General features: G+C 40.7%; 1 protein-coding gene across 1 annotated transcript in view; it reads right to left on the bottom strand.

The window, feature by feature from the left end:
* The window catches only part of LOC128743662 (uncharacterized), a 137,961-nt gene that overhangs the window by 64,167 nt on the left and 52,006 nt on the right, over window positions 1-21,788 (bottom strand). Inside the window, exons 6-9 of the mRNA XM_053840281.1 lie at window positions 3,972-4,509; window positions 3,781-3,898; window positions 3,487-3,638; window positions 3,163-3,354 (exon numbers count right to left, since the gene is read on the bottom strand). Coding sequence (XP_053696256.1) covers window positions 3,163-3,354; window positions 3,487-3,638; window positions 3,781-3,898; window positions 3,972-4,509 — 1,000 coding nt within the window. The remainder of the gene's footprint in view (window positions 1-3,162; window positions 3,355-3,486; window positions 3,639-3,780; window positions 3,899-3,971; window positions 4,510-21,788) is intronic.

Here is a 21,788-nt window from a genome sequence, read left to right on the forward strand (position 1 = left end):
GAACAAAACAGAATCATGAGTACTACCCAGTCACACTTCTACGTCGCGTCGTCGGCTCGACCAAATATTCACACTACAAAGGTTATATTTAGTTTGGTGGAACCAGGTTGTTGTTATTTATTATGAGCTGTTGAAATCGAAAGAAACCATGATTCTACAGCATGACAACACTCGGCCTTATGTTAACAAACCCATTGAAACCTGCTTGGGAACATCAAATGAGAACTCTTACCCCATCCGTCATATTATCTAAATATTGCGCAATCCGATTATTAGGGTAACCAATGTATTTTGGACCTCATCAGCAGCTGTACATAATTTGGACACTTACAGCAAAATCAAATGGAAGTGTCCAAATTATATACAGCTGCTGATGGGGTTCAGAATAGATTGGTTACCCTAGTTTATTCGTGGATAGCATCAAAAGCCGAAGAATTTTTCCGTAACGCTATTAAAGTTCTGTCAGAAAGATGGGACAAAAATGATTGTCATCTTTTTGACCAATATAAGACACATGTTCCCACCATAATCACTTCTGCGACCTACTAAAGTTGCAGTGAGCGCCTGTTCCCCAGGTGAAGGGTGGCTCAAACAGCGTCTGTCTCGTAGCTGCTGAATATGAAATGATATTTCCCGCAAGCTATACCTAAGATGGCAGACCCATCAACGGGATGTAGGTATCGTGACCCCGGGAAGGCAGTATATCGAAACTCACATCAAATACGAAACGGAACAATCGGTATTGGATACGGTAAAGAACAACGATTAATGGATAAAGATTGAAAACTTGAAACGTCCAACTCTTCGTGATGAGCTGGCTTGCTTGCACGAGAGCTTCTCCGGCATGGACTGGAGACCGCTGCTATTCGGGAAGTTCTGTGATCAAATTCCGGAGAAAGGGAGTTCCGTTCAGCCTTTTTTTGGCTGTGCAGTAGACTCTAACCCTATTGCAGACATTTCCTTCAAGTACCACATCTACTACAGTGCCGGTAGAAAGGCAGAGCATGGCGTCGATTTTGTAGTGTTGGGAAAGCAAAAGCAATAAGATATCCGGTTGAAGTGTTGAGAACTAAGGGAAGCCGTATACGCACCGACATAATAAATCAGATGAGCTAAGTAGTAGATCGGGAGGGATGAATTTTTCCGTCCTGCCATTGGAAGATATAGCCTTCATCTATCGACCAATGATCGACGGTTTGAGGCTCATAAATTTTGTCGCGACCAGAGAAATGGCCGTCTGTAGCACCACTTTCTACGTCTGAATATCCGAAAACACACCTGGAGACATCAAAGTGGAGACTCTAGATCGATCATACCTTAATGCCCACTATATCGCCGCGTGTGAGCTTCGCACACGGTTATCGAATGCAGCGAAGGCTCGCACTGAGAAGGCGGCAGATGGCGTGGGTGTCGAAAACGCCAGAAAGCTTGGTCAACGAATTGCAGAACAGCAGGAAGAAAGGGAAGAAGATATATGTGGAGAAATATTCACGATGCCATTGAGACAACTGCGAAAGAGAAGGTAGGCATGACGCGATTAAAACTGCGTTACAGCTGGTTCGATGCCGAATGCCAGAAAGTTGTAGAACAGAAGAACCAGGTCTGGAGTCGCATGCTCCTTGTGGTTATGCGTCAGAACAGAGAAAGGTGTAGAGAAACTGGAGCTGTAGGAAAAAAGAAATCGATTGTAATTGCGAAGCAGCGAGATTGTGACCGTCGAAACAAAGTACATGGTTATTGGCAGGAATCGTGGGAGTCCAAATGATGTTGGGCTGGGCATGTGGCCAGACTTCCCGATGAAAGAGTAGCTAAAACGATTTTCAGCAGAGAATCAGGAGGAGATTGTAGACGTCGGGGCAGACCCAATGGATGTGCGTGCCCTGTCGAGGATGATACACGTTCGGAGAACGGCAGCCTAGGACCGATAGGACTGGAAGATCATACTTCGTTTGGCGCAGAATCGATCATGGACTGTCGCCACTAAACTAAGAAAGTAAGCTAAAGTTGCACCAAAGCTGTTCCATCGAGCTGACTGAAAACTCTGCCGAAAATCGACAGAAAATAACAACAATGCTGCCTACCGACAGTGAAATTAACGCCACGCTCGTACACAGCTCGTTTACAACTATGTTTACAAAGGGCTTTCACTTCAAAAGAGGTACGCTGTTGCATTAGTGATGCTTATCGTTTGTAAGGGCTCCAGGCAGAGCTCCCAGTCTTTTTGATGGAATACTTTTGCTTTGATCTGAAATACATGCTATTTGATTTGAATTATTCAAGTAGTAGATTAATTAGAGCGGAGTATAATAGTTCTGAGAATACATTGTAATATCAATGCAAAGAAAGCACGGCAACGGATTGCGCCAGCTTTCTTGGTAAAGTCGATGCATCGGGATGGATTTGAGAAACAGGAACGTTAGTTACAGCTGCGTTTCATATTTTATATTTTTCTTCCTCGCTTTATCACGATGTCTACTTTGCTTCGACTAGTGTTGTGCTAGTTGTGTGTTGCTAAGTTTTCTCTACTGTTTTGGACGATTGTGCACTAAAAAGGATGGTCTAACGTGAGGAGTTTCACTGTTCGGCTTGCTCATTGCACGCTTGTTTAGTGTGGATGACAAATTAGGAATTGAGTGGTTGATGTAGGTTTAATTCTTATTGAGGTTAGAGAACAAATCAATAAAGTATTTTTGGATAAGAATTCACTATTTTTGGATCAGAGTTCGTTGAGTTCAATTGGGAGCTTCAGGGCCATCAAGAAACTTGAACTGTTGCGTCTACAAATACTTCGAAATACTCAGACTTGAAACGATTCCAGCTGAAACTTCGTATTTAGCTTGACTTCTCGCAACCTACAAATCATCAACCAATCAATCCTTGGAGGTTCCAGTGTGTCGCAACAATCGAGTAGCCATTCGAAACAGTGTCGTGAAAAACTGTCTTGCAAAAATTGCTAATCAGATAATCAACAAACAACTTTGCTCTGTCACGTTGTTACAGATTAACTCATCTGCCAGTCAGTGCATTACAAAACTTATTCAACAGATGAAACTCCTCGTTCGAAACAAATAAAACTAAAACAACAGTACATTGAAAAGACAGTCTAGAGGAGGAGATCAAACAGACACAGATACAGTAACATCCGGTTGGGAACGCTCCTACCTGTGTCGGCTTCGTCGTCGAACTCTTGACCTACGTCGGTATGGGATTCACTAATTCGGACTAAGTCTTCGGTTGTGTGCGGCACGTGCGGATTACCCAACGGCATCGGCGCTGGATCGAGGCTAATGGGAGCATCATCAGCGTCCCGTAGCGTGGACACCACGGCTTGATGAAATTCTAACAAATCGTCACCTATGGTCGAAAACAAAACAGAAACATGTCGTATGATAAAATGAGATCGATTAAATGCTCCGCGATGGGTTGATTGTAGTACAGATTGGCAGGTACCGGTCGGATGATGTCGGAGGAAATGAGATGACTAACCTACTAATCTTTGCACGAAGGACGCGGGCACCAGGCCCCTTCTACCATCTAACAGTTCGGCATCCAGATAACCACCCTGTGGTTCACCGTTGCCCCAGACTAATAAATAATCACCTGCGCATAGCGCCAATTCACCTTCCGAACCTTCCACTCTAAAATTATTGAGAGTAATCGAAAAAGAAACTTTATTTAGCATATCAAAGTTCTCCTCCTCAGTTGCTCTGTTTTATTAAGAGCAAATCATTCATAAATTGGCACATTTTGAAAACACTGAGAGAAAATTGGTATACTCACTCTGGCGGGTCATAGGAAAATCTTGCTATAAATACACAACATCTACCTTTTCCCGGTATATCTAACATATCCACTTGCGGTTCACCGGTACCGTTCAGTGTTAAACCGTGCGTTCGTGCTATGAGGGAATAGAGCGTTTTAGGACCTACGTCTACTAGCGTACAAGTGAATGGGTTGCGTACAGAACTCACCGTCTAGGTCCATTCCCATGAGGGACCGATTCTGAGTGTGCATGAAAGCCGGATTAACGCCGTCAATTCCGGAAAAGCTATCCAGACCCCAACTGGCCGGTGGAATTGGTGAACAGGGTGTACCTCCACGTTGTCCGTATCGTGTTAGCAAATCTAATTCGTCTAAAGGTTTGATTTTGGAGGTTATACCACCAGATGCTAGCAGCGGGTTGGTGTACGTTGAGTAGGACGTACTCGTGTTGAAATTGGCTAGGTTGGTACCCAACGTACTGGACAGTGGATTAGTTGAGCTTAGGCCAAGCCCGGTACCAGTTCCGAGGCCACTTCCCAGGCCTCCCAAGCCCGACACTCCACCTGTTCCAATACCCGACGCGCCAACGCCGCCGAGCACACTCGCCAGTCCTCCAGTCGTGGCCGAGTGCGTTGGAAATGTATACGATGAGGCTACGGGTGCTACGCTTAGTCCTAAGGTATAACTGGCTGATCCCGATGGCACAGAGTGTGTATTGTGCAATGACAGGACGGGCATTGTAGAACTCTGTTTGGGAGAGATTGTATTGAATAAAAGTTATTAGCGTTTTTGGTGTTCTTCTGTGTTGAAGACAATTGAGGGGGTAAACGAAGAAAGATAGAAGAATTCCATCAACTTTTACTAATCAATCATAAACTTGTAACTATGCATACTACGATTATTATTCATCATTTTTTTCGGAGATCATAAAAGTTAGAATCAAGAAAACTTCAAATAATAATCGGAATACGAATAATAATTTTAAATGGTTAAGTTAAATGGAATAGCTCTTTCTATCTTCGTGTGTTAGAGCTTCTGTTTATATATAAGTTTTTTAAGTTATTAAGGTGAGTGTTTAATGTAATGAAATGGTGATGTGAAATTAAGATTGCAATCCATTGTGTAGTGTGTAATGATCAGTTTTTACTACATACACTAGGTATTTAACTTAATTTTTCCTTTTTAAATGTGAAAATTTAACCATTTGTAGCATTCAGCAGGAAATGTGATTTTTAACAACAACCAGCTGGGGATGTATGGGTCATTTCATCTCAAATAACCAAGAAAATCGGAAAAATTACAATCGACCGTTAGTGATTGCGACCAAAGTTGGCATAATTGTTCATTTTTAACCCACAATCAATTTCCCAAAGTATTATACCGATTGATCAATCCCCCTAGCTGCTGGTTTCACTTCCGGTGTTTTATGCAGTAGATACTCATTTGACTACAGCGCTTCAGCGAAACAAAATACGACAAAGTAGTGTAAAGTATAGTGTACCTATTATCTACAATATTATTGAAGAAAGTACAGTTTTATCACTGACGAAATGAGATGACTCATAGAAGATAATTCCTTTATAAACCATCGCCCTACACATTTTGCTTGCACACTAACGGGTGACAACCAAAATTTTGGAATTTTTTTGAAGCCCATATACTCCACAACAAACGAGCTCAGAGAGAAATGAGAATATGTATGTATTAGCGCTCTCTTTTCTCTTTTTGTCAATATTTTTTTTTCGTTTATGCTTGCCTTGTTTTACTTAAAATGACGTCGAAACAAGAAGCATTTCGAGAGCGCGTTGTACACTTCTACGAACTGCCACAGAAATCTCGGCAAAAAATATACGGTACAACATTTAAAAAATGAATATGTTGCGGTTTCCACTGTTTACCATATCCTAAGATGCCCAACAACTATTCGCAAGCAAGGTAGTGGAAGACCAACCAAAATTATGGACGCAGAAGGACATCGTTCTCTTTCTCGTTTCTTCATCAACAAGCCCTCTGGTTTGGCTATCAATTAATTTGCAGAAGATGAATGTTTGAAGAAAATTTTGATCCCGTTTCTACAAAAACATCATGCAGATGGACAATACGTGTTTTGGCCGGATAAAGCATCATCGCATTACGCCATAAAAACACAATCGTTCCCGAATACCCATTCGATCTCATTTTTACCCAAAAACCACGACCCGAAAAATCTGTCTCAGTGCGTTCAATCGAAGATTTCTTCGGGATTCTGAGTTCCTTGGTGTACAAAAATAACTGGAGAACCACCAATTGCAAAAGGTTGATTGGTAGAATCAAGAGACGCATTCGCAAAGATGAAGTGACGGCCGCACAACACTCCTATTTCGACGTCAAACGAAAGCTTCGCCGAACAGCCGATTACGGACCGTTTTCAAATGTACACTATGTTTTTTCAACAAAGGATAATGTATCTTTAAGCTCGGCAGATCAGATCTTCTTCATTTATCTCTGTCTTTTTTTAACAGCTTGAGAAAAAAATTCCAAAATTTTAGTTGTCACCCGTTAGCACCCTCTGTCATGCATATTGCGGAGCATCTCGCATTTGCAGGGTTTTATACTGCAGGGTTTTTACATTTGTATGGTTTATACTGAAAACTTGAATCAACACTTAAGCACCACGATGTGGTCATGTTGCGCAACATGCTTTTTTGAAAAATGCGTGGTTTTTGATTGGACGATGGAATTACCGCGAGTGTTTCGTCTGTTTGTCTGTAGTTTTATCTTTTCTATCTACGGCGCTAAGATGACTAAGAACCGCTAGCAACGGCACTTCACTGGATAATTTCAAAGATTTTAGAGGAGGAGAAACTAACGAAAGAGTGGATGGAAGATGTGGTCTGTCCAATCTACAAAAAGGGCAACCGGCTAAACTGCTGTAATAGCAAGAGAATTCGTAGGGCAGTATTAGGCGGGCTTTATGCCGAGAGTATCTCATACATCATATTTTCGTGAATTTCAGAGTAGCATACGATACAGTCGAGCGCGAACAGCTATGGCAGATAATGCACAAGTACGGTTTTCCGGACAAACTGAAGCGGCTGATCAAAGCTATCTTAAAGCGAGTGATGTGCTACGGCGTGTTTCAAGGGTACTCTCGAGTACTTTCGAATCGCACAAAGGGTTGAGACGAGGGGATGATGGACTGTCCTGCATGTTATTTAATATCGCTTCCTGTAACAGGAAAACCATTTGATAACAACTTTCTTTCTGAAAAACACTTTGCTTTGATGAATTTTTGTTTGCGAGCTAAAACAAAATACTAAAACATGGCAATATGGCGTCGCATAAAAAACGGTTTTGGTGTTGGACTTTAGTATTCTTCATCATAGCAGCAAAAAGCTATTTCGAGTTTGAAAACAGACACTGAGAAAGCCTGCAGGTCGTAGGCGAAATACGTATCTGTCAAGAAAATATGTAAAATATACACAGTAGAATTAAATTGGATAAGTTTTTTTTATTCAATTTCCAGGCTTCGTATTCTACTAAGACGCTCCAAAAACTTCAGTAGTATGGGTTCCCTGCACTTTTAACCGTTATGTGTGCAACAGGGTACCCGGGTACCTTTTCAGTTTCAAAATAGTTATAACTCATTCAATTTAAAACATACGTTTTTGAAATTTTGCGACATCGTAAAACTCGTTGATCTTAAGTAATTGAGGATTTTTTGGTGCATATCCATAAAGGGGATTAGCCATGAGAGGCACTTGAATTTTTTTTATTACGTAGGAGGGCGACAAGGGTACCCGGGTACCCATGATTTGTTATGTTCATAACTTTGGCTATCTTGAACCGATTTGGATGAAACCAGTGGCATTTGATTCGTACATTTATTTAGTTTTGATCAGATAAAGCATTTGGCCATCAAATGACATGTAGTTCCCGGGAATCGGTAATTCCGGAGCAACGTCCGGTAAAACGTGGGAAGCCGCTTGTTTTGAAAGAATATCAGCCTTCAGTAAAGCTATTAGTTTTGAACTTGACATTGTGGACCCTTTTTTCATCTTATTATATAAATTGGTGACTTTAGATCGCATTGGCCATTCCAGAATTGGGTCCCTGTAGGGTTACAGATGGCCAGTTGGGAGCCTAATCCAATATTAGAGTTGGTTTAGCGGATCTTTTAGATGTTTTGAACGGATATGGCCAGTTTAGTACTGATTAATAATTTCGGAACTGGTTCCAAATGTATAACGGATGGTTCTACGTTTTAAACTGTTCTGATAATGCTAAGCATTATCTTGAATCCTGCGGTATCATCTGTGACCCCGTAGAAACCATTTTCGAAATAACCAATCAAAATACAACGAAATGTAAAAAATATCACCTACCGAACAAATTCCAAGAACTTTGATACCCATATTGCTGGGTTTTACCTCCAATCCTAGACTGGCCACCCATGACCCCACAGGAACCTACTCCGGAATGACCAACCTGATTCATCTCATTATATGAAATAGTTCATTGTATGAATTTTTAGAGTTTTTATATCCGCATGACTGATTTTCCTGCAATACAACCAGTTCTCTACCTCACAGCGGACACTCTGTCGGAATTCCGGATTTTCGGGCCCCGTATGTCTTTTAATGGTAAAATAGCCAAAGAATTCAAATAAATTAACGAATCAAATGGCACCTATTTCATCAAAATCGGTTTAAAATTGTTGATGTTATAACAATATCAATTTTGGGTACCCGGGTACCCTTGTCGCCCTGCTAAAGGTGTTATTTTTGTCGCACACATAACGGTTAAAAGTAGATGCTACACTAACATTCCTACCCACTTCCCCTGCGGTTGTTCGGACGTAGGCAGGTATATTATGCGGTTATATAGGAGAGTATCGTCGTGGTTGGGACACGTTTTGGAATTCGCTCATAACTTTCGTTTCAAAATAAAATTTTCTAAACACATCGTTGCAAAGATCTAAGAATAAGGTATATTTCCGGAAAGTTTTGAACTAATTGCTTGAAAAATTAAAAAGTTTTAGGCATTTACGTGAAGACAACAAATGTTGTCATAGTCGGGTCATGTTGTACAGGTTGGGTCACCGCAGAAAATTGAAGACATACGTATTGACATTCTATGTAGAGACATGAAAAGAATGAATTCCGTGAGCAAGGACTCATATAGGTACAAATATCCTATTTTTAATTGCATTTTTGCGAAATTTTGGCGATCTTGTAAAATCAATATTGCGACAATCGCCTTTTCCGAAGTGTACAACTACAATGAAAAAAACAACAAAAATCTAAGTTTTTATCGTATTAATTTTGCTTGATTTCATCACATTTTACGTGACTGACATTCTCTAGCGATTATTGCGCTTCTGCACTTAAAATTATGGTGGCCCAACCATGACTACTCAAGTGGCCCGACCTTTACAAATAGCGCTTTTCTAGTATTTCACCTTAGCCTTTCCAAACACCTTTCTGGAGGGGATTTTTCTATAGTCTTCGTGTGCAGCACAACATACTTTATACATTTTCAAAATTTATCTCGATAATTGTATTTCATGAATCATTTCTTGAATAACAGTTCATTGCGCCTGGAAAACAGTAAGGAGTTTTATAATGATTGTATCATAGATAACATGAGTTACTAAAACTGTAAAATCGTAATGGCCCGACCATAACAGTGGCCCGACGATAACGACAATACCCTACTCATCTACGATGTGTGCAACCTCATATGCCAATGTTAATGCTAATGCTAATTGTCAAGTTTCATGTATAATTTTGTCTTATTTTAAGTAAAATTTCATGTCCAATTGAAATTAAATTACGACTTACATTTTGATGATAATAATAATAGATGCCAATTTCAAGTCCAATTTAAGTTATATATCAAGTCCAGGTCTGTGTCCCATTTCATGTCCTATGTCATGTAGGATTCAAATTTGAAGCTGAGATTCAAGTCCAGTTTTGAATTAAATTCAAAGTCCAGTTTCCAGTTTGATTTGAGATCAGGCTTCAAGTCTAAATAGGCCCACATTTTATGTCCATTGCATACCAGCTCCAAGTTCCAGTTCAAGTCCGAGTCCAAGTTTAAATCAAAATGTCAATCAAGTATAATTTTAAATATAATTTCGAGTCAACTTAGGTGCCCAGGCTGGTGCCCGCCTTCGCTATGAAATTTAATGTAAATCCTCATCGTCCGCCAGTCTACGATTACAGTAGTGTTCCGATTTTGTCAGCCCCATGTTGAATTTTGGGCTGACAAAATGGGGCAACTGACAAAATCGGGATTTTTTTGTTCAAAATTCAAGACTTAAGAGCTTGCAATATCGAAGACTTCTACTAAAAATTAAATTTTAACCCTCAATTGATCAACCGAACAATCAACACAATCTAATCAACCCGGCACAGACCACTGTTTTTTAACTGTTTGTTTGTATTTTAACTGTTTTTGTAGTTGTTGTATGACTTTTTGTTGTTCTACAAAGTCGCACAAATAGTAAAAATATACAACATTGCTGAATTTAGTAAAGGTACTGCTATCATTGCTTGTTTATGAACTGTAGAAGTTATGATATAAAAATACCCGAATTTTGACCCCGAATTACTCGCAAAAAAGGTATTATTTTATTCAAGAAGTCTCCCCAGGGAATCAGAATAGTTTAATGCAGACTGAAAAGTTTTATATATCATGTTTAAAAACACAAAAGGTAAACAATATTTACAGGCTGAAAAAATCGGGGGTAGACAAAATCGGTAGCTGACAAAATCGGAACATTGCTGTATTAGATTTTTTTTTGGTAAAAACATGCATCTGAAACGGTAGTTCTTTTACAATTGATGAAGGGACTTTCTCCTTCACTCTAGAATTTCATTACTTCCTTCAACCGTCCCTTCCTCAATTGTAAAAGAATTACCGTTTCAAAAACTATTAATTTATATGCCTGACCGCAGTTCAAGATCAAGACTAAAACACGAGGTTGGTCTATGCTTCTGAAAGTTCTGTGCCCCGCCGGCTTATGTCTGGGTACGCCAGTACAGATACGTATTTCGCTATACGACTTGCAAGCAGGGATGCCACATATAATTCTGTGTTTTTTGTTGGAAAAATCTGGCCATCTGTACAACGAAGAAAAATATCTGTGGAAAAATCTGTCCAGTGCAAAACAATGAGAGTGAAAGAGACGGGGAGTCATTTTGCTGACTATTTCCGTCTCTTTCACTCTCATGTAAAAGTTCAAAAATCTGTTTAATCTGTGTAATTGGTAAAAATCTGTATTCTATGCATACAGATTCTGTACAGGCGATTTCTTTCAAATATCTGTTAAATACAGAATAATCTGTACATGTGGCAACCCTGCTTGCAAGTTTCATCAGTGTCTGCAAGGCGTAGGCGATATCCGAATCTGTCAGAATAACATAAGTAGGGTAATGTAGTGCCTCCCTTAAGAACACATGGATATATCTCAATCGCAATTGCATAAATCTCAAAAAAATATGATATGCACATTTGATTACACATTAACACACTGAAAATCTCCACTTGGCGCTGTAAATATTTTTACTGCCAAACAATGTCAAGCCAATGTGAATGTCAATGTAAGGACAGTCATGATTTTTTTTGCATTGAATCAAGAAGGTAAAATGTCCATCTTTATTCTCGTGTACAAATATAAAAATATTTTAATATATTTACCTAATGAAACGGTGTTTTTCACCTCGGGAAATAGAGATATTTATTTATACAAAAGATTCATAAACCACTTGCATCTTTCTAAATAGTAGTATAGACCGGAATGTTTTTAATAATAAGGGAAACATATTTAGCAGTGTTCAGATCGAGAAAGCTGACGATGTTTTAATATCAATGTTTTAATGTTCAATATTCAATCAAACTGAAAGGCCTAGGTTGTTAGCATTTACCACCTGAAATATATTATTCAAACAAAATCCGTACGATGAAGATTCTAGCAAACCGTTCAGTTTACATTGCAAAACACGGATACCGGCTTGTAATCGTCGCGTTGTGGCAATTTAGTGAATAAATAATGTCGAACATAAAAAAGTTTCGGGTTTAGTTATGATACTGAAATCATATCTTGCAAATTACTCATAACAGATTTTCACTTATGGCTTATTATATTTACACAATAAACACGAAACAGTAAAATTAAAAGTTCGATACAATAAAGTGTCCCATTAAATTTTCTACCATGTTATTGTTTCGAAATTTCATGATTACAGTAACATGCAATTCGAACTAAACTTGATTATAAATATATTTTTGGACGCAAACCAAGTTCTGTAGTTATATACGATAGCAACATACTCGACTATGACAGTATGGAGCCAACCTGTCGCGACTGACTTTTTACATTACCAATAGTGCGACGCTATGGCATGCATAAATTTATTCATGGGTTTTACCATTGAGCATTCCACTTGGGCCGAAAAGGCTTCAGACAAGAATTTAATTCTTGCTCAAATAATATTTCGTTTTAATAATGGATGCCTAATATCAGCACTTGAACGACACACTTCTCACTAAGAAATATATCCAACAACTGAAAACACTCACTCTTTTGTATAAGATGACACTATAAACACGATTTCCACTGTTAAAGAGGTCTTAATTAAATAACCGTCGAATTCTTTCTGATAAGTCACGCCTTAGCGACGGCTTTGGCTCGTTTGCTCGAGCAAATCCTTGCGAAGCCTTTCGGCTCGTTCTCCGAACGTGACGGAAGCTGTTTGCTCGGTTACTCTCGGTATTTACTAGCGGAAAGTAAGTACTCGGTTTGGGCTTCATCCTTTGTGGCGACAGCGCGCTGTCGGGCAGACGAAGCGTTGGCAATTTGCACCGCAATAAATTGTTGGTCTAAAGCTTCAGAAGCTACGCAGCAAGTTTTTAGTATGCTTTTCTCGTTGGATGCTTTGACTTTTGACTGGGGCAGAGGTTTTTCGACCAGCTTTAGATATCAATAGTTACGCATCAATAGTTACGCATAGTAAATTTGTACCACCAGTCTAAATAGAACAAATTTCTTATTAAACACAATACTACAACAATTTGAAAATTTTGAAAACTAATTTCAATATTTTCCTTTTGTTATTTATCTGCTCATTAACTGACACAGGTTGATGTTATTGTTATATTCAGAACATTTTCTCGCTGCTTGTTATTGATCACACTATCGGCGGTGTAATGTAAGTTGGAGTTTAAGAACGTATTTTTATTACATTTTTACCACAATCTATTTAAATTGTGATTTTATATAGATTGAATACAGTGGCAAAACATTGCTAACTACTTACTGTGTAATGTCCTTTATTATTGTATCACACAATTTCGATATTCAAAGCATTCGCGGAATTCGATCGAGAAAGAATTTTCTTTATCAATTCCAACAAATTGACTTCATTGGCTTACGCCGGCACAGAGTTGGCTGCACACTGTAACAATCCGGCTGTCGTGACCGCCTGTCGCGTGTTTATCGTGGCTTGAACATGCCAGAACTGCTTACTCTCATTTTGCAAACGACGCCGTATCATTTCTCATTGTCGTTTTCTTTTTCCTGCTAGGACGAGGACCGGCCCGACCATATCGTCGTCATCGCCTTCGTTATATTAATAATCGTCTGTCTGTGAGCAAGATAGAAGCGACCCCCTTTTAGTCCCATAATTCCTTTTCGAACATCCTTTTTACCCTGGCAACCACCCGTTCGCTCGTCGTCGACAAAGGAATCTGCAGACGAAGTGGAAGCTTAATCTTTCCAATCCCCACACATTCTTACGATGGCTGTTTTCGAAATTTGTCGGATGAACATCAAGGCCGTTGGCTGCTGCGGTGGGCTGGAGTAAGAAAAGGCTCTGATACTAACGCCACACGCACAGATAGGCCTAGCAATCTTTCGAAAGCCGTGACGAGGTAGGCCGACAGCTCGGGACTAGCAAAAAATTAGCTCAATTTAACCTCATGCGGTTATGCAGAGAATTGTGTAGGTTAGTGGTATTGATTTTCAGCGGTTTTACTGGTGAAGTGCGGAGCGAGGCTCAGGACTGGATTCAGAAAGGATGAAACGGAAAGAGATGAACGACGTTTACGTGGTTGCACCAAAGGATGGCGAATGTATATATTGAATCACTTGTTATTTGGGACAAATGAAGTTTGGGTATTAGTTCTGCTATGAAAAGCAAAAAGTTTACGAACAAATGCTGCATTTGTCGTTCGACAAGTTTGTTTGTGTGAATTATGGACTTAACATTCGCAGCAAGTGGAAACTAGCAGTGAGAATCCTTTTTCTAGAAATAAAGCTTTTCTACATATAAAACATACTTCTGACGTTATAGAAACCCAAAAAATGAGTAAATAAATAATATAATGTTGAATTACATCTTGTAAGTACCGTGCAAGCACCATATTCAAAACAATACCTAGTTCTGAACAATTGCAAATTTTTCGTAAATATTGACAAAATTCCAGCTATTTAAACAATTTAATCACTACATCTGATTATTTCCTGTTATTTAAATGGTATAAATAGCTAGAGTTTTGTCAATATTTAAGAAAAAATTGCAACTGCTCAGAGTTAGGCATTGTTTTGAATATGGTGCTTGCACGGTAAATCAAAATGAAGGATTCAAAAGCTTAAACTCGAACCAAATTGATATATCCTCATTTTACAATTTAAATTATTTTTAGATACCTAACTGCTCATTATTTCTACTGTCGAGAAGGTAGACTGTTATCTACTCAGTCATTACGATAGAAACAAACAGTGCGTGAAAATGCGGCATGCAGGCTAACTCCCTATTGCCTGTTGAAGGTACGTGAAATTTTTCGCAATCTACGATATTTTTGATGATGCCAGAAGGGAAAATAACATCGTACAGGTTCACACTTACTTTGTACATACTGTCTATTACGGTAATTATTTATTTTATATGTGCTGCAAGTCGTACCTTATTGAAAGTAATAACACGAATCCATCTTTTTTTGGTTCAAAACATAAACAAAGTTTAAAGTTGCTAGTTTTTAGCTTCTATGATACACTACTGGTGTACAGGAATTAAATGAAACGAGAGTGATTTTATGTTGATGAACTTCCAACAACTTTGCGTTTTCATTATTGCTCCCATCTTTAAAGTGGCATTGACTACAAATGGTTAGTAAACAACAGCTCTAACTGTTAAAAGTGCAATTCGCAGAAGCGTTGCAAGTAACCCCGCCGTTGCTAGCATCCCCAGATAACGCAAATTAGATCCCAAGATATATAGATAACATTAATCTGCCAATACCACGGTACGACAATTACAATAAAAACAGAACTAACCCTTTTCGTAGATGTGACACACCTCTCATCCATCCATGCTTGGGGTAATTTCTTTTCTTCCTAAATGTCAGATTTCAACTCTCACGAGGTTGGTTCATCTTCCCATGGACCTTGTCAGGATCGTGGTTAACTCGTTCCGACACTTGTTCCCTGACCTCGGTTCACTTTTTCCTCTCCATTGCTCGCTGGTATATTACTTACTTTACTTTAGTGGCAACCGTCCGTTACCGATCCTGCGCCGAACGAATTATGGTCCTCCTGGGTCGTCGATCCTGGGCTACCGTTCTCCAATCCCCACGAACTCCAGCTGAACGTGCATTGTCTTCGACAGCACACACCCACCGGGTGCGGGGTCTGCCTCGGAGTCTACGGTCTCTTCCTGGTTCTCTTCTGAAAATTGTTTTGGCTACTCTTTCGTCGGGCATTCTGGCCACGTGTCCAGCCCACCACAGCCTGCCAAATTGCACTACCTTCACTATATCAGCATATTTGTATACTTGATTCATGCGTCTGCGTCACACTCCATTTTCCATTTTGCCACCAAGTATGGATCGCAGAATTTTACGCTTAAAAACCCCAAGCACTCGCCGATCAGCTTCCTTTAGCGTCCATGATTCGTGACCGTAAAGGGCCACCGGCAGGATTAGTGTTCTGTAGAGCGCCAGTTTTGTGCGAATTTGCAAACTACGGGACTTCAGCTGGCTATGTAATCCGTAGAAAGCGACTCGCGGTTGCAAATCGTCGTTTCTCTTCGCGGCATACACCGTTGTCACATGTCACGAGTGTACCAAGGTATATAAATTCCTCCACTACTTCATATCGTTCCCCATCTAACTCCACCTCGGCATGTACTTCCATGTACTTCGTTTTGGCGGTGTTAATGGTAAGTCCCAATCTCGCCGCTTCCCTTTTAAAAGGCCTGAGGCCTGTTCCACTGCTCTACGGTTGATTCCGATGATATCGATGTCATCTGCAAAACCAAGAAGCATGTGAGATTTCGTGATGATAGCTCCGTTCCTTTCCACGTTTGCCCTTCGTAATGCACCTTCCAAGGCAATGTTGAATAGCAGGTTAGAGAGTGCATCCTCTTGCTTCAGTCCATCCAACGTCATGAAACCAGCTGAGGTCTCACCCGCTATTCTAACGCATGATTTGGATCCGTCCAGCGTCGCACGGATCAGCGTAACTAGTTTCGTCGGAAAACCATGTTCTAGCATTACCTGCCACAGCTCATTTCGTTTAACTGAATCGTACGCCGCTTTAAAGTCCACAAACAGATGGTGTGTCTGCTAGTTGTACTCCCAGAACTTGTCCAGCAACTGACGCAGGGTAAACATCTGATCCGTCGTGGAGCGACCCTCACGAAAACCAGCTTGGTACTCGCCGACGAAGGACTCCGCAAACAGTCTCAGTCTGCAGAACAGGATGCGGGAAAGCACCGTGTAGGCAGAATTGAGCAATGTAATTCCTTGATAGTTTTTACACTCCAGTCGACGTCCCTTTTTGAAAATTGGGCAAATGAGGCCATCCAATGCTCGTTGGTAAATATCCCCGATCAAACCAGTGCGGATTTTTTCGTGGTTGTTATTATTACAGAATTTTGTTATTATTGTTAGAGAATTCGTTGGTAATAATAACATTATCATTGGTGGATCGCTCTTTCCCCATAGACCAGTACATAAAGTCACGTGAGTATTTCTGCGATGGCCGAATAGAAAACCAAATCAACCACATCTACATCAGCCGAACATGGCGAAGGAGAGTTCTTGATGTACCGAAAATCTTCATGAGATGAAAAGGGTGTTTGTCGAACAACTTGGATCCCGAGCCTCGGAGTTGCCATCTGGTGGAACCATCAAAAAGTAATGGACCGGCAATAAGAACGCCTTCATCATTACTAGTGACGAAGCCCTCGGCAAAGCGCGCAGCGGGCGGAGGGAGCGGAGGTCGGATGAAACTTGGAGGGAGATCGACGAGCGGAGAGAGGTGGCATTGAGCGAGCGCGAACCAGACGGCCAGGACAACTGCCCGTCAACGATACGCCGAACTGGAGAGGGCTGTTAAACGAGGCGGGACAGGAGAGTCTGGACTAACTCCCTAGCTGAACAAGGGGAAACTGCCGCCGCCAATGGTTCCGTTTGTTTTACTATATTTCTCGCCGCTTTAGTGGTGCCAGGATGAACACAAAGATGCCGCTAAAGGACAGAGCTGGTCAGCTACTGACTGACCGCACAGGACAGCTTAAGCCATGGACTGAACATTTTGAACAACTGTTTCGAGATTCAAATGTCAGAGACCAACAAAACCAGCAGCGTATGACGCCTACAGTTCGTCGAATTAATCACGTCAACTCGAAGGCGCCATCGCTGGATGAAATTGTAGCAGCCATCAAGAGTATGAAATCCAATAGAGCACCAGGGGAAGACTGTATTTCAGCCGAAATGCTCAAAGCTGACCCATCTTTGTCAGCCCAGATGATGCATCAGCTTTTCAGCAATATATGGAAAACCGCAACTATTCCGGTGGACTGAATGCAGGGCATATTGGTCAAAGTCCCTAACAAAAGAGACCTAACCGAATGCGGTAACTGGCGTGGCATCACGTTGTTCTGTATTACTCTCAAAGTACTCTATAAGGTAATCCTCAACCGGATCCAGGAGATGATTGACATTACTCTCCGGCGGCAGCAAGCTGGATTCCGCGCTTGCCGATTATGTGTAGACCATATCGCAACGCTCCGTATTAAATTGGAGCAGATCAACGAATTCCAGTACTCTCTTCTGCTGGGAGTTCGTTGACTTCGAAAAGGCGTTCGACCGTCTCAACCACGGAAACACCTGGGAGGCACTTACGCGCTGAAGAGTTCCAGATAAGCTAGTTCATTTCATCGAGGAGGCGTTCTCGTGTAAAGTTTTTCACAACAGCGTGTTGCCCGATCCTATAAAGGTTACTGCTGGCGTAGGGCAAGACACAAATCTTCCACGCGATTGTGAAGAACATGCTGCTCGAGCTAAAGATGCTGATACTGCTGGCGTAAGACAGGGCTGAATTTTATCACCGCTTCTGTTTATCATCGTTATGGATGAGATATTAGTTGAAGCAATTCACAGTAGACCAAATCGAGGATTGCCTTGGAATCCTCTAACGATGGAGCAGCTAAATAACTTCGATCTATCCAACGACATTGCCTTGCTCGCACAATGCCGAAACGCTATGCAGAGCAAGTTAGATGACATCTCCGAGAGCTCCCAGGTCTCACAGTTAATGTAGCAAAAATACATAAATCTATGGCAGTGAGCACTGACAATTCCACCAACTTCACATTAGTGGGACAACAGGCTGAGCAGGTGGACACGTTTCAATATTTTGGTAGTCAGACAACGCCCGATGGTGGTTCAGAACTGAGATAGCCACAGGGATCAGGAAGGCCAAGGGTGCCTTTGCAGGTCTGCGAAACATTGGGCGTTTAAACCAGATCACTCTACATACAAAAACCCGAATTTTTAACTCAAACATTAAATCCGTACTGCTGTATGCCTATGAAACGTGGTGCATTTCAGTGGATATAACGCTAAAAACTGCAAGTAGGTATTTGTCAATCGGTTCCTGCGATATTTTATTCGCGGCTGGTGGCCTGACAACTGGATATCCAATGAGGAACTCTATCGTTAATGTCATCGGCCATTAGCAATAAAAATTCGAGGACGTACGTGGAAGTGGATCGGACACACCTTGAGGAAAGGAGCGTACGAGACCTGCAGAGAAGCGCTCGACTGGAATCCGCAAGGACAGCATAGAAGAGGCAGATCCAGAGGCTCATGGTGACGCAGCTCAGCCAACGACATCCAGGCTGTAGACGAGAACCTGTCCTGGCGATAGGTTAAAGCTATGGCGGGTAACAGTGAGGATCTCTAATTTCATCCCTTTATTTTGCCGGACCGGCGGGAATGGACACATAAGTAAGACCTCTCTAAGGACAAAGCATATCTTGCACAACTGTCTTCAAGGGTTGAAACACCTGGCTCTACAGAGGATCCGGTATTCTCATCCAATAGTAGGCGCGCATAGTTGTAATCAGCTTACGGGTTATCTAATTGCCGAAGGTTTAACGTTTTACTGAGGAGGACGGGTTTGTCATGAATAGTATACTGTCGGTTGTGTTGAGTACACATGTATACCGACCATCGATGAATGTGGGGTCTCTTTGTTTCATTGGTTGTTGGTCAGGTGTTCTCCGGTTAACATTGCCAATATTATTGCAGGAAAAGTGCAAAGCTGATGCAGCGCTGGTCGTTATCATTCGTACACGCTATGGTGCCCTTTCACTGGTCTATCGCCAAATACCTGATATATCTACCGAACTGGGAGTACATATTACCAATGACGATCTTAATATTCTGTGACGCCTTTGATAGCTAGCACATTGTTGTCAGCTGCGCATAGCAGGCTTGGCATAGGGTATTGTTGTTATCGTCGGGCCACTGTTATGGTCGGGCCATCACGATTTTACAGTTTTAGTAACTCATGATATCTATGATACAATTATTGTAAAACTTCTTACTGTGATAGCTAACTTTTCACAATATTGTGAGTTTCAATCGTGTATTCAAAACACCCGTACTGAATTCAGTGACTAAATCTTCAAAAAAAAGTTTTCCACGTGCAATGAACTTTTCTTCAGGAAATGATTCATGAAATGCAATTATCGAGATATATTTTGAAAATGTATGAAGTGTGTTGTGCTGCACACGTAGACTATAGAAAAATTCCCTCCAGTAAGGTGTTTGAGAAGGCTAAGGTGAAATACTAGAAATGCGCTATTTATACAGGTCGGGTCACTTGAGTAGTCATGGTTGGGCCACCATAATTTTAAGCGCAAAAGCGCAATAATTGCTAGAGAATGTCAGTCACGTAAAATGTGATGAAATAAAGCAAAATTAATACGATAAAAACTTAGATTTTTGTTGGTTTTTCATTGTAGTTGTACAATTCGGAAAAGGCGATTGTAGCAATACTGATATTACAAGATCGCCAAAATTTAGCAAAAATGCAATTAAAAATAGGGTATTTGTACATATATGAGCCGTTGTTCGCGGAATTCATTCTTTTCATGCCTCTACATAGAATTTCAATACGTATGTCTTAGATTTTCTGTGGTAGCCCAAGCTGTACAACATGGCCCGACTATGACAACATTTTTTGTCTTCACGTAAATGCCTATAACTTTTTTTATTTTTCAAGCAATCAGTTCAAGACTTTCCGCAAATATACCTTATTCTTGGACCTTTGCAACGATGTATTTAGATTTCCAAAATTCCTTTTGAAACGAAAGTTATGGGCGAATTACAAAACGTGGCCCAACCACGACGACACTCCCCTACACTTTTCGCTTCGATTTTGCTCTTTTGATTACTGCTCCTCAGCCAAGCAAAATTTGAAAAAGTGATGTATGGGGCGTTTGTTGAATTTGTTATTATCTACAATATTGCTGAAGTAAGCATTACTGTGCATTTTGTACTTATAGCGCTATAAGGCTGCTACCCTCTTCGTAGCAAAAAGAGCGCTCTTTTTGGAACCAACGGCATTGATTCCCTACAGCGCCGTAAATACTAAAGATAAAACTTCACTTTCTTCAGCAATATTATAGATAATTACTAGCTCTACAAATGCCCCATACACCACTTTTTCAAATTCTGCTTGGCTGAGGAGCAGTAATCAAAAGAGCAAAATTAAAGCGAAAAGTGTATGCCAAGCCTGGCGCATAGAATATTTCGGTTTTTGTCGTCACGTCTACCATCGTGTGATCAGTGCACGTTTATGATGGTATAGTTGAAGAAACAGTCTTGTATCCTAACGCTTAACTGGGGCAATGAAAAGTACAATATCAGTTGCTTTGGATGCCTTTCTTAACATGTTACCATTACATCAATTTGTAAAGCAACAGGCCGAAAAAAGTGCTCTGCAATTCAAACGATATAACAGGATTTTAGACGGTAATCTGACAGGACACTTAAGGATCTTTAAGGATTTCGGGTTAAACTCTGATGTTACTACGATTGAAGATTGGATGACAACAAAGACAAACTATGACGTTCCCTTCAAAGTAGTTAAATCAAGCCGCTATGTATGGGAGTCTGGTGGGCCAAGCTTGCGTCCAGGTTCTATTGTGTTTTACATCGATGGGTCGAAGATGGGTGAAAATACTGGAGCTGGAGTATTTGCCCTACTAGCACGGTTGTTACAAAGTAGTTGTGGTAACCGAATTATGACTAATTTCAGTCGTAATCCGGTTGCTTCAACTAAATGGACCTATAGTGTGCTACTTGGGTGGCCCTGGTATAAGTAAACTAATACCTATAGGCCACAGTCCAACAGTATTTCAAGCAGAAATACACGCCATTATTGAATGTGCGAATATCTGTTTAAATAGGAAGCACAGAACAGAAGTGGAAGTCCGAACGATTCGGCGATCAAAACTGGTGACAGAGTCTTTTTTGTTTTTATTTTTCTTTGGGTTTTTTTGGGTTTTCGTATAGAAGCGAATAACAGCAATATAAGCAGAACGCTCGCTACCAATCGCATCGCGGCTTTCATATGCTTTCGTTTGCATTCGTATGAGTTCGTGTGTTTTCGTGGAAAAAAGTGACTCGCTACCGCCAGGTTCGCTAGTATCTGTAGAAAGTAGCATGTACGTGTTTGGATTTCT

The sequence above is a fragment of the Sabethes cyaneus genome, chromosome 3 (genome assembly GCF_943734655.1).
Source record: "Sabethes cyaneus chromosome 3, idSabCyanKW18_F2, whole genome shotgun sequence".
In the NCBI taxonomy this organism is placed as follows: domain Eukaryota; kingdom Metazoa; phylum Arthropoda; class Insecta; order Diptera; family Culicidae; genus Sabethes; species Sabethes cyaneus.